The sequence below is a fragment of the Ictalurus punctatus genome, chromosome 7 (genome assembly GCF_001660625.3).
Source record: "Ictalurus punctatus breed USDA103 chromosome 7, Coco_2.0, whole genome shotgun sequence".
NCBI lineage: Eukaryota > Metazoa > Chordata > Actinopteri > Siluriformes > Ictaluridae > Ictalurus > Ictalurus punctatus.
In genome coordinates this window covers 18,608,800-18,621,584 of record NC_030422.2, presented here as the reverse complement: position 1 = coordinate 18,621,584, position 12,785 = coordinate 18,608,800, and the positions used below count along the sequence as shown (strand labels likewise).

Genomic DNA, 12,785 nt, shown 5'->3' with positions numbered 1-12,785 from the left:
TACAAAAATAATCACTTTATCGAAATTTCAATATTTCCTCAGAAAAATGACTAAAGGAAAACGTTTGTAATATGAGGGAAAAAAATAACCATTAATAAATAACATCCAGCAATACAGAAACAGTTCCATGTTATAATCTTCACAGAAGATACCTAAAGATTTTCTTCACCAGGGGTCTGAATTTAAGAAATTGGCCACTGCAGAATAATGCTGTATTGTTAAGATTTAAGGAAGGTTTTTCTTACAAAAACACCAACTTGTGATTTATCTTGTAAGTGATTCTAACCAGTGAATGAACAAACAAGTGAAAGAGCAAACTACTATTTAAACTTAAGCAAGAAAGTTCTGATCTCTTTTGGTGATATGGTTACACTGAAGTCCTTGGTCACGCCTCTAAAGGAGCTGGTGTTCTCTGGAACAAACGAACACACACACATCAACATCATATACTAAATCTTTCACTCATTAAATTCACAATAGTATGTGAACAATATGCAGGACTTTATGGTATACAATAAGTTGGTAATACCAGTGTTCTGTTCCTTCTCATTTGTCCTCCAGCTCCATCTCTGGAGGTCTGAGATATCCCAGGTTCCTGTGAGGGAACGTTCCTGCACTTCCTTTATTTCCCCTATGCCCCACATGACTTCCTGAATGGGAAAGAAAAAAATATGTGGAAATGTTAAATAGCAAATCAGGAGCTGGTGGCCTCAGGCAAACACCATGAACTTTAACAAAGCTAAACATTTTTCAGTTTTTGTAAATGATTCAGAATGCTGCAAATACATACACAGTGGTGCTTGAAAGTTTGTGAACCCTTTAGAATTTCTTTATATCTGCATAAATATGACCTGAAACAACATCAAATTTCTAAAAGTAGACAAAGAGAACCCAATTAAACAAATTAGACAAATATTATACTTGATCGTTTATTTATTGATGAAAATGATCCAATATTATATATCTGTGAGTGGCATAAGTATGTGAACCTCTAGGATTAGCAGTTATTTCAAAAGGTGTGCGAGTGAGCACCCAGTTTTATTTAAAGAACAGGGATCTATCAAAGTCTGATATTCACAACACATGTCTGAGGAAGTATATCATGGCATGAACAAAGGAGATTTCTGAGGACCGCAGAAAAAAAGTTGTTGATGCTCATCCGGCTGGAAAAGGTTACAAAACCATCTCTAAATAGTTTGGACTCCAACAATCCACAGTCAGCCAGATTTTGTACAAATGGAGGAAATTCAAGACTCTTGTTACCCTACCCAGGAGTGGCCGACCAACAAAGGTCAGTCCAAGACGTGTAATAAGACATGGAGAAGCCAGAAGGCTACTGGAAAAATATTTTGTGGATGGATGAGACCAAAAAAGAATTTTTGGTTTAAATGAGAAGTGTTATATTTGGAGAAAGGAAAAACACTCCATTCCAGAATAAGAACCGTATCCCATCTGTGAAACATGGTGGTGTTAGTATCATGGTGTGGTCCCGTTATGCCACATCTGGGCCAGGACGACTTGCCATCATGGATGGAACAATGAATTGTGAATTATACCAGTGAAGTCTAAAGTAAAATGTCAGGACATCTGTCCATAAACTAAATCTCAAGAGAAAGCAAAGGTTTTCATACTGTTGCCACTCACAGATATGTAATATTGGATATTTCTCCTCAATAAATAAATTAACAGTAATATATTTTTTATCTCATTTGTTTAATTGGGTTCTCTTTATCTATTTTTAGGACTTGTGCAATAATGTTATGATTTAGCTCATATTTATGCAGAAATATAGACATTTCTAAAGGAAATGTCACAAACATTCAAGCACCACTGTATATCCATGTTGTAAAAGAAACTGGATCAACATTCATATTCTGTGATCACAGAAATGACATGACTTTGGAAAATCTTTCTTCATTTGATGCAGTATACTGAAAATCATTGCAGATTTGTTCAGCTTAGGATGTTTACCCCTCCCCATTAGCAGAGGTCACACTCTCTGAAATTCAATGCAACCTCTCACCCTAATTCCCTATTCACATCCTCTTTTCATGAATATAAGCTCACACTTTTCACAGTTTTTGTTCTTGCTCTTTTGTTCTTATTTCCCAACCACAGTAGGGGGAGGGGGGTGGAGTCATTTCAGTCTTGTTAATGTCTGTTCGCCTGATTGGTTCCATCATTTCTGCTCTCGCGTTCCAGCTATTACATACCAAACAATAAAATAATTAGTATGCATGTCATAGTTTTACCTTTAGGTTGATGGTGGTAGGTTTGGACAGAACAGGATCCTCTCCTTTCTCATACAAGTGAGTAATCCTCAAGAGAACCCAGTCAAAGTCCGATTTAGATGTTTTTTCTTCACCTACAAATCAATTACAATCTACATAAAATTATTTTCATACTGCTTAAGTAAAATCACAAAGTGGATTAAAAGGCTGACATTTATTTAAAGTGCCCAAAACTTAGGACCGGCTCTGTGTGTGTATAATCTGGAGGGATTTGCGTACTAGAGTTGAGATCCTGGAGGTGCTGGGTGTGTTTTGGGTTGTAGCTCCAACCAGGAATACCGAGATATTGCAAGTGGAGATTCTGAGGCAAAACTACAGTCTGGACAGTAAGTCCATTCAAGCGTGCTCTCCTATTCCATGGTTTTTCTGTTAAAGATAAGAGAAAAAGAGGATTTAATGAGCATTATCCTGCATGCTGTAGATCAGGGGTCTTCAATCCTGTCCACAAATGGCCAGTGTGGCTGCAGGCTTTCATTCCAACCAGTCACACTTGTTTAATCACCCCATCCTGGGCTCCAAACAAAGCCTGCAGCCACACTGGCCTTTCACTGAGAAGACTGATGGCCCCTGCTGTAGATGGTCCCACATGGATAATCTAAAGTTTTGCATATCGCAAAAACAATTTATGCCCAAGACTCAACCTTGTTTTAGTAGATAAACTCAGGTGGATACTGTAGACTTGTACATAAAGAAGGGCTACTGAAATAGTAAAGCATCACATTTACAACATGCTTCATACTGAACATCCTTTTAACACAAATTTAGTACTGTTTGTCTTGACTCTTCTACAACTGTATACTCCCATTCTAAAATTGGTATTTCAGGCTGTACCTTCAAAGAAAATTATTTCTGCTGTTTCAATATTCAAATAGTATTTTTTTTCGTTTCATTTTTATTGAACCTTTCTGCTGAACTAAACATTTCTGCTGGAATGCTGGACATTTCTGCTGAGCTAAACATTTCTGCTGAGCATTTCAACGGTGGTTTAGTGGTTAGCACGTTCGCCTCACACCTCCAGGGTTGGGGGTTCGAGTCTCACCGTGGCCCAGTGTGTGTGGAGTTTGCATGTTCTCCCCGTGCTACGGGGGTTTCATCCGGGTACTCCGGTTTGCTCCATGGTAGGCTGATTGGCATGTCCAAAGTGTCTGTAGTGTATGAATGGGTGTGTGCCCTGTGATGGATTGGCACCCTGTCCAGGGTGTACCCCGCCTCGCGCCCGATGCTCCCTGGGATAGACTCCAGGTTTCCCCGTGACCCTGAAAAGGATAAGCGGTATAGAAGATGGATGGTGTGCGAACTCACCAGGTTTGTCAATAGCGAAGACCACAGGTCTGTGCTGGAGCTGTAGTGCTGCTCGCTGATAGTGAGAGGCCATTGCAGCAGGAGAGCCAACCATCATCCACAGAACTGGCCGTGCCACTGAGGAGTCATTCAGGGTCAGATTATATCCCAGATTCCACTCCTGGTTGTTCCACAGCCGCCTATGAAGCATCACCTACAATGCCACCGCCGTTTATTTAAAAGAAACAAAAAAACAAAAAAACCAAAAAACCCACTTCACAACAACCTTAACCATGGTCATTATGGGCAAGTCTGCCTACTCGGCAGCCAATCTGGCAACTATACCACAATCCAGACTCCTATGATATGTGCTCTTTGACTCAAATAGCACAGAACCATATTTTACAGGGTGTTCCAGCTACTATACGCATCTCCATACCAACGGTGGCTTGGCGAAACCAACCTTCTATGATGGTGATGATGAACAGACAGAAATGGTTTTCTATTATCTCTTTATACATGCACTGCATAGCATACAACATACTGACACCCATACTGTAAGTAGTGCCTTATATGACCAATAGAAAGCTATTTAAGATTCAACATATCTCTATGGTTGTTAACTATAATGCTATAAGCTAGTTCACGAAAGCTTAGATATTCTGCCCTTTACTGTTTATTTAATACCTAAATATGCATTAGCTAATGTACAAGCTAGAGTGTAGCCTTTAAATAGACAGTACGGTAAAGAAGAGCAAACACGTGTAGCCTGCTCTCAAATACCTCCAAGTACCTAATCCACAAAACAAAAACAAAACAACAACAAACTATGTATTTACTTCATAATATTGACTCAACTTTTGTTATGGGTAGAAAAACTAATGTTTTTGGCAGAAGGCCTTTTGCAACATGCAATTTTTTTTGTAACAAAAAGCACTCAGGACTGTCACAAAGGGCCTAGGTCTGTTTGTTTTCTGTTAAGCAGTAAATACTAGTACTAGTCATAGATGTAATCCCATCCCACACATGACACTTTTATAATTTAAGTATAACAGTACAGTAGTAACGCACATACATATTTTCATCATTGATCAACACTGATGTAAACAAGTTAAATATCAGGTTGCATTTTTTACTGTAAACAAGTGCTAACTTTCAATTGGGTTTAGACACTCCACACACTGATATTATTTGGACTGTCCACTTTAGCATCTTGCACCCAGCCTATCAAGTGATTTTCAACATGTAAACTTACGATATTCTGTCTTTGCATAACATGTGATGAAATAGGGTCTATATAGACTGAATTACGACTATGGACAAGTCTATAGTTTAAAGTGCACTTATTATGCTTTTTAAACGTGCCTAATTTTGTTTTCAAGGTCTCATACAATAGGTTTACTTGCACCCAAGGTAATTTTCTCAATTTACAATGCAGCATCACCTCTTTTTCTCAAGGTCACAAACGACTCGTTCGAGGACCCGTTCACTCTAAACTCCTCCTTTCAGAGAAACTACTCTGCTCTGATTGGTCAGATGTCCCAGTCTGTTGTGATTGGCCTACTACTTACAGCAAATAAAGTTAAAACAAAAGGAACAATTTGATAGTCTACATAGTGTTCGTAGATTATCTAGGAATCAACAACCATAAAGTGTTGACATTTTTAGAATGAGTTGATAGACTGTTTCATGGCAGTCACCTGGCAGGTTGTTAACAAGCTTTTGCTGACTGCTTTTAGAGAGTCTAAAATTGACTCCCAAATAAAGTGTTTTCTTGAGACTCTTTACAGCACATAGCAATTTATTTTCTGCTTTACATTTGATCCTATTCATACTTCAACCAGTGAACAGTCTTAATCCTGATAATGTCAGAATTAAGGATTATATTAAGGCTAACCTTAATCTAACAAAAATGGTATATAGGTTCATGTGTTAGTGTGTGTAAGTTACTCGCACCTCTATCTGGCCCTGGCTGAGACTAGCTACTCCATGCGCTCGCTCACTGAGTAGCACCAACCTGCTGTCGTCATCTCCAATATATGCTCCTCGTACCATTGGGTAGTAGTTCTGCACGCACACACACACACACACACACAAACAAACATAAAAATATATTTAAAATGATCAATTCAAGACAGTAATGCAAGTGTCTTTCTTGTTCTTACTCGAGATAACGTATTGTTGATATACTTCTTGTACTCCCTCTTCATCATCTGGTAGCCATTATTATCAGTATATATTGTCCTGTTGTTACTCAGACTAGAGGTGGTTCTGAGTACAGCTTCTCTGTTCACCAGTAGAGGGCCCACCACATAGCTCTGATCCAGTCTCTGGCATAATAACTTGTCCTTGAAACCCACCGGAACCCGGGTGACCACTGAGTAAGTGTGGTTCTCATCAGATTCTTCCCTGTAGAGAGATTTTACAATAGAGTTTTTATCCAAAACTGTTCTCATCTCCACTTTGATTTACAACCAATGTTATTAAATGTTTATCTATATATTTACAGAAGAATGGTCTATCCCTCAAGATAAAAATATAAAACATATGTAATTAGTACAAGGTTCTAGCTGTTTACCTGTAGAAATACTGACGTATTTCAGAAATGATTTTCCCTGGAATTATTTGCATTGAGACAGATTTGTACCCAGGAACAGTATCATTGGCTGTAAAGACATAGTTATCCGAGATAGGACCGGCATGGACATCTCCGTTGGCCTTGTATTCCCAAAAGTCTTGTTGTATCTTAACTGTCTTCTTCTCATTCCTGAAACAAAACATTCAGAAACCATAAATTAATTCCTTCACAGATAAATGCAAAATTTGTCTTACTCTACTAATTCTAGGAGACGCTACTAACTAGGAGATAAAGTTCCAGAGTACAAGACAGAAATATAACAAAACCAGTGAATTCACTTCAATTCATCAGCTCTGAACATGGCCATGATTCTTATTCTTTTGTCCAAGACCCCCAGCCTACATCACCACTCAAACAGAACTATACATAAATGGTACATCAGCAGAATAGTGATTGGAAGGCCATATGTACAAACCTAATGATAATGAGTGCTAAAGTCAGTAGAAGTGCTGCCACCATAGAAGTTACATTTACGGGTGATGACAGAATGATTGGGCTCAGTGTTTTGTAACAGGACGAAAAAGGTCTCTCATACTGAAAGACATTTAGAAAATTTTGAAAAGAAAAAGAAAAAGCTACATGTAGCTGGTCCTGCAAGATGCTCAATGAAACTTACAGCTCATTTCTTTATAAAACTGCACTAATTTTACCGGAGACTACCATTTATATTTTTTTGTCACACCAAATTTGTCACATTTAATTTAATTATTCTGAAGGCGTCTTTGCACTACAGAATTTTTTATTTTTTTTTGCATGTGCCTAAAATTTTGCACAGTACCATATGTGCATTATATATATGTCCACAAAAACAATATTCAAATTTAAGATTTCTTTAATAATAATTTTTTTAAAAAAGCGTCACTAATTAGTTATCAGGCTATAAGCGCTGATGTAACAGCAGATATACCTCACTCTGTATCAAACTTTCTTATCTCTTTAATAAACACTGCTTTATAGACTGCTGATTTTCTCAACAAAAAAAAAAAAAAAAAAAAAAAAATCAATCTGGATGCTTCAAATGTGTTAGTGCAGATTTCACTTTGACTAATCTTTCTCATGAAAAGGCAGGAAAGTAAAACTGATGTTTATATTAAAACAAACCACACACACCCCAACAAAAAACAATAACTCCTACCCAGCACTTTGTGATCATATCTTCTGAAAATGTAATTTGGATGAACAAAAACAAGATTTAAATAATAATAACAATAATAATAATAATAATAATAATAATAATAATAATAATATGAATATGAGAAAATGTGTAGTGACCTGAGTTTTATACTATGCAGAAGATTTGTCTCCTGGTCAAACAGCATTACGTAGCAGTCGTTCAGCACAGGTAAGAGCATTCGCCCCGTTTTCTTCCACTCACGAATGTTCCGTCTCTTGAAATTCACCACCTTCGCTGCGTAAGTGAGTCCACAGGTAGTACTAGTGTTACACTTTGACTGTGGGAACTGGATGAGGTATTTTCTGTACTGAAGTCCACCCAGTTCCACCATTATGAAAAGATCATAGTCATCTGGCGCCTCTGCAGATGGCTGGATCTGAAAGAATATGTTGTATAGGTTTACTGATCACTTGTCTACAATGACATACACCAAACTGGTAAGCAAGAAAAGATAGCAAACCATGCAAGTCACAAAAGTCATGCGGGAAATTCTTAGCATATAAAAAGCATTGAGCGTAGAACATGAGGATGTGACTGTTGAGAGTCTGATTGAGTGAGTTACCTGAGCAGGAACTGCTTTCCCGTTATCATCAAACACAAGTGCCATTGGATATTTTGCAGAAATGTTGATGTATGTTGTAATGTTCCAAGCAAGTGGGTTGTAAACAATGATGTGTTGCTCAAGGTCATTTGACAACTCTGTATTACCTAAAAAAATATTAAGAACTATTAGAGTGATTCAAATTACTTTGCTCCGTGTCCAGTTTATATTCAAAGTAATATATATCTATATCAGTAGTAGGTGCTGATCACAGATTATAGAGCATTTTCTGAAGGAACAGGGTCAATGAACCTGAAGTACATGCTCACCTGGGCTAAATGAGTTGATAGAAACACCAGGATTTTGAGGGAGAAGAAACATGGCTGCCAAGAGCTCTTGCACTCCCATCATACCTTGCATAAGGTGATCCATGTACATATCAGCCACTTTTGGGGATTCTGTTCCTGTAATGCCATCATGATGTTGAACCTAGTTTCATGTAAAACCCATTTATCAAAAAGCATTAAAGAATATTATATCAGATATTACATAAAAATATATTTAGCACATTTAAAAAAACCCAACACAATACACACCTCAGAGACAGCCCATCTGATGGCTTTGAGTTTGTCCATGGCCCACTCTTTCCTGACAGGGCCATCAGGGTACTTGATCCGGTACCGCACAAACAAAGACTCCGCAGCATAGGAAAGGGAACTGGCTCGTCTTGCAACTCCTTTCAGAACATTCCTGGAGGCATAGAACCCTGTCCATGCCTGAAATTGTTCTGAAAGCAATGAACAAACAAGATCAGGCTAGAAATGCAGAAAAGAAGTCATCTCTTCTAGAGGTGGGTGACGAAGAAACAAGAAGGAGAGGGAAAAAAAAAGGTTGCTATGTTGTGAAATGGACAGCAGGGAAATGTCACTGCAAATCAGAACAAAGTTATCCTGACCACCTTTATCCTATAATGAAAGATTTCTATCCTGATAGGAGTGGTCTCTTTCAGGACGACTCTGAAATGAATTAAATTATGTGCTAGAGCCTTCATAGTCACCAGATATCAACCAAGTCAAACATGAACCGTATAGGCAATTTATTACTTAAGTGTTAGCACTCTCCACCACCATTATCAAAACACATCTTTTAGAAGAATGGTGTTCATCCAGCCAGTACAGGTCTAGAGAATTGTAGAATCTGTTCATTGTAGCCGTTCTGGCAGCTTGTTAGGGCCCAAAACATTACGAAGAAACTTTTTACAATGGTTTTTCCTGTAGTCTGTTACCTAACTAACATATTACCATACTAACATAACTAGTTGCCAAAAAAAATAAAAATCATAGTAATCATGTAAATTCATGTATATATTATGAATATTATGATATTTAAAGAGAACTTACCAGTGGAATAGGGGAGAAAATCTTGGCTTCCCCTCACCTCCCAAGACATATTTGATTGGTACAAGGCTTGGAAATAGTCTTTAAGAGTGGCGTATTGAACAGTCACGCCAAACTTCTCACTATGCTGGTTGATGTAATTCATTAACATGTCCATATTTGTGAACTGCACTGATGCGTTGTAGAACTGCTTGTCACATCCCTAGAAAAATGTCAACAGACTTTGTTGAATAACAGAAAAACTATAATGCACATGCAGATGAGTGGGTAAATGAATAACAGCAGCGTGTGCCTTTGGTTGGCACCAGTATAAAACTAAACTAACCCAAGGCCAGAGAACATGTTTGGTCTGGAACCACTGTGCTCTTTGTTTAATGTTGGTCACCATGGTTTGGGCATAGGGCTCCAAAGTGTCCTTCCTAACTGGGAGGCTCATGTTGGGATACACACCATCTTTAGGTGGGTTTGGAAACACAGCAACTCCGTTCCAATAAAATCCTGACCTATTTACAACAACGAAATGTGTCAGAAGAATCTTAATGGATTATATATGTGCATCTCCAATGACATCAACTAGTTAGTAATTCTGTTAAACTTATACATAGTTTGTGATACAGATTAAGATTAGATATAATGGTTTACCTGTTTGAGAAGGGGAGGTATGATGGCGTGCAGTAACTGTACTGGTCCATTGTGTGTGTGAATATCTCCTTGTCCACCCCTAATGAGGATGACCCTCTCCACACAAATTGTAGTCTCTGTATAAATATAAGCGCAGTCGTAATATTGGTCAACACATTTATCATGGGCTTATGCACAGTTTACATGCTCTGAAGAACACATTCTGGGATAATTAGGAAATCAGGACAACCTTGCTCTTCTGCATGTTCTCTTTGAGGTCGTAGTCAATACGAGAGATGAGATGAGCATCAAATCCAGCCAGGGCAAAAAGGACCGGAGTGGTGGCGGAGGCACCAAAGGGGTCAACATGCCAGGAGAAGCGAGGCCTGACACCAAATGTTTCATACAAGAACCCATGTCCCTCTATAATAAAGAGAGGAAGAGTGTATCAGAAAAGGAAGTGTCTACTTAGTGTCAGGGAGAGTTCAATGAAAAGTCTAATATACACAATACTTACATTACCTCAGATGTAGTTGATCACTCAAAATATTATTGTAAATACATGCAATCTTTTTAAACTATGTAATCATATATTAAATGTCTTTCTGACTCACCAGGAATAGTCTGTACTTACAAATTAAATTTGAAAGTCAATCTATATTACCACTTATATAACCTTTAAATTTATGATACAACTTGGCCTTCAAATTTTGGGATGCGGGACCTAAGAGCTAGATGATATAAAGCTGATTACTAACCAAATTGACGAAACTGATTCCAAGTTGTCCAAGATCAACAGGCGTGCTTGACATCATTTGAGAACTGGTGGTTGCATGGGACAGACATACATTATACAAGTGCATCTCAAAACATTAGGATATTATGGAAAAATCCATTTCTTTCCATAATTTAATTCAAAAAGTGGAACTTTCATATATTCTAGATTCATTACACATAAAGTGAAATATTTCAAGATATTTTTTGTTGTAATCTTGATGATTACAGCTTACAGCTCATGAAAATCAAAAAATCCAGTATCTCAAAATATTAGAATAAAGAATTTATAATACAGAAATGTCGACCTGAGAAGAGTTCTAATCAGATAATTAATTCAACACACCTGCAAAGGTTTCCTGAGCCTTTAATCTCTCAGTCTGGTTCAGTACACAACCACAATCATGGGGAAGATGGAAGTAAATGTTGCATTTCATTTGGAAATCACGCCACGCCACGCCACATTGATACAGTAATTCGTGCAAAAGGAGCCCAGAGCAAGAAATGAGTGAATAAATGAACATACTTTTCAGAAGGTCAAAATTTCTGTATTATAAAGTTCTTTATTCTAATATTTTGAGATATTGTATTTTTGATTTCCATGAGCTGTAAATCATAGTCATCAAGATTAAAACAAAAAAAGGCTTGAAATATTTCACTTTGTGTGTAATGAATCTAAAATATGAAAAGTTCCACTGTTTGAATTAAATTACAGAAAAAAAAAAAACTTTTCCATGATAATCTAATTATCTGAGATGCACCTGTACATCAGCTACTTTAACCTCATGGGTCCAATGCAGGACAAAAGAAGCGACCAGACACCAAACAGCTAACATGTTTTGCTAAGTTACCCCTTCAACTTGACTAAATATTCAAGCAAAACATGCACATAATAGCCACAGCCCAAACCTGTCAGCTGAACGATGGCATCATCAATATCCGTCACTGCCTCGTCATGCATCACCTGACCGCCGATGATAAACTCCAGACGCCCTTCCTGCAGAAGCTGTCTCACCTGACATGGAAACAAGTCTCCATTAACAGACAGGATGTACCCGCACTAACAAGCTCACAACAGAGGAAAATGCAGCAACCATCATTTCCAAGATGATTTAGTGACAGCAGTGAAAGTTTATTACTCACCTGTTTCTTGTGCCACTCAGACGCTGTTGTATCCCACCAAAGTCGGAAGAATTCCTGCTCAACCGCAATGAATTTGCGATTCTTAACTCGGGTCAGTTCCTCCACAACGGTGGTGTACACGTTTGACGCATAAGCGTGCATGCTCTCCTACAGGGAACATCATCATCATCATCATCATCATCATCCTCCACTGTAGAGCAGGGGTTCTCAAACCTATTTGAGTCTACAGTTTAAAAGGACCCCTTTAACTGTAAAAAGATTCATGGGACATGTCAGATTTATTTTAAACTCAAACTATTAAAGAAATAAAATAGACATGTCTTAAAGATGTACAATAATAGTTTGGCTATTTATTGGAGCCATGGAGGTTTTTTTTTTATTTTATTATTATTATTTCTGAACTTTCCATAGATGGAAGACATTTCATTAAAATTGCCATTAGATTCCTTTTGACATTTGTGGCAATGGTGTGCTGAATTACAAACAAACAAACAAACAAACAAACAAACGTCACAGAGCCTTGGTTATGCTGGCAGGTCGCTAGAGTTCATATTCCCAACTCTTTTCCTGCACAGTTTCGCGGTTCCTGAGAGAAACCGGGTGTGTTTGAGCAGGGAAAACACAGAAATATGCAGGACAGGGAGTACTCCATTTTGCTGTCAACACTCCAAAGCACTGAGTTTACCTGGACTGTGTACACCCATCCGACATCCATGTGACTGTGAGGGATGACGAAAGTCTGGATTGGTTTTGCAGAATAACTCACAGACACCAAAACACAGAATGACCCAAGAAACAACGGTAAAAACGTCATCTTTCCGGATAAACTGCACTAGAACAGTTTACAAACCGACTACAAACCGTCTCATGACAGCAGCAGCATGTGACTGTCTCGTGCGCATGCGCAATTTAACCTTCGTCAAAC

At 38.0% G+C, this 12,785-nt stretch overlaps 1 protein-coding gene across 3 annotated transcripts; it reads right to left on the bottom strand.

Annotated features, from left to right (window-relative positions):
• On the bottom strand, positions 1-12,750 carry man2b2 (mannosidase, alpha, class 2B, member 2). Of its 3 annotated transcripts, XM_017472333.3 has the most exons (19): positions 12,546-12,748; positions 11,861-12,007; positions 11,627-11,732; positions 10,194-10,366; positions 9,965-10,080; positions 9,648-9,825; positions 9,326-9,524; positions 8,522-8,712; positions 8,255-8,414; positions 7,947-8,092; positions 7,483-7,760; positions 6,151-6,339; positions 5,738-5,981; positions 5,529-5,639; positions 3,594-3,786; positions 2,511-2,657; positions 2,253-2,365; positions 530-650; positions 1-412 (listed from the first exon to the last, which is right to left on the bottom strand). In XM_017472333.3, the coding sequence occupies exons 1-19, from the start codon at positions 12,672-12,674 to the stop codon at positions 321-323; spliced, it is 3,033 nt and encodes a 1,010-aa protein (XP_017327822.1). In that variant the 5' UTR covers positions 12,675-12,748; the 3' UTR covers positions 1-320. The 3 variants fall into 3 exon arrangements, with proteins under 3 accessions (XP_017327822.1, XP_017327824.1, XP_053537354.1); XM_017472335.2 differs by lacking the exons at positions 11,861-12,007; positions 12,546-12,748 and adding an exon at positions 10,702-10,765; XM_053681379.1 differs by lacking the exons at positions 1-412; positions 530-650 and having other exon boundaries at positions 2,252-2,383; positions 12,546-12,750.
• Positions 12,751-12,785: the final 35 nt, after the last annotated feature.

What these genes read in the sequence shown, in the direction of transcription:
- man2b2 (XM_017472333.3), bottom strand. Translation starts at nt 12,674, where the DNA reads ATGACGTTTTTACCGTTGTTTCTTGGGTCATTCTGTGTTTTGGTGTCT. An exon ending in TTTTCTCCCCTATTCCACTG is followed by an intron (nt 8,713 to 9,325) that starts GTAAGTTCTCTT and finishes CATTGCTTTCAG; the next exon opens with AACAATTTCAGGCATGGACA. An exon ending in CTTCGCTATTGACAAACCTG is followed by an intron (nt 2,658 to 3,593) that starts GTGAGTTCGCAC and finishes TATCTTTAACAG; the next exon opens with AAAAACCATGGAATAGGAGA.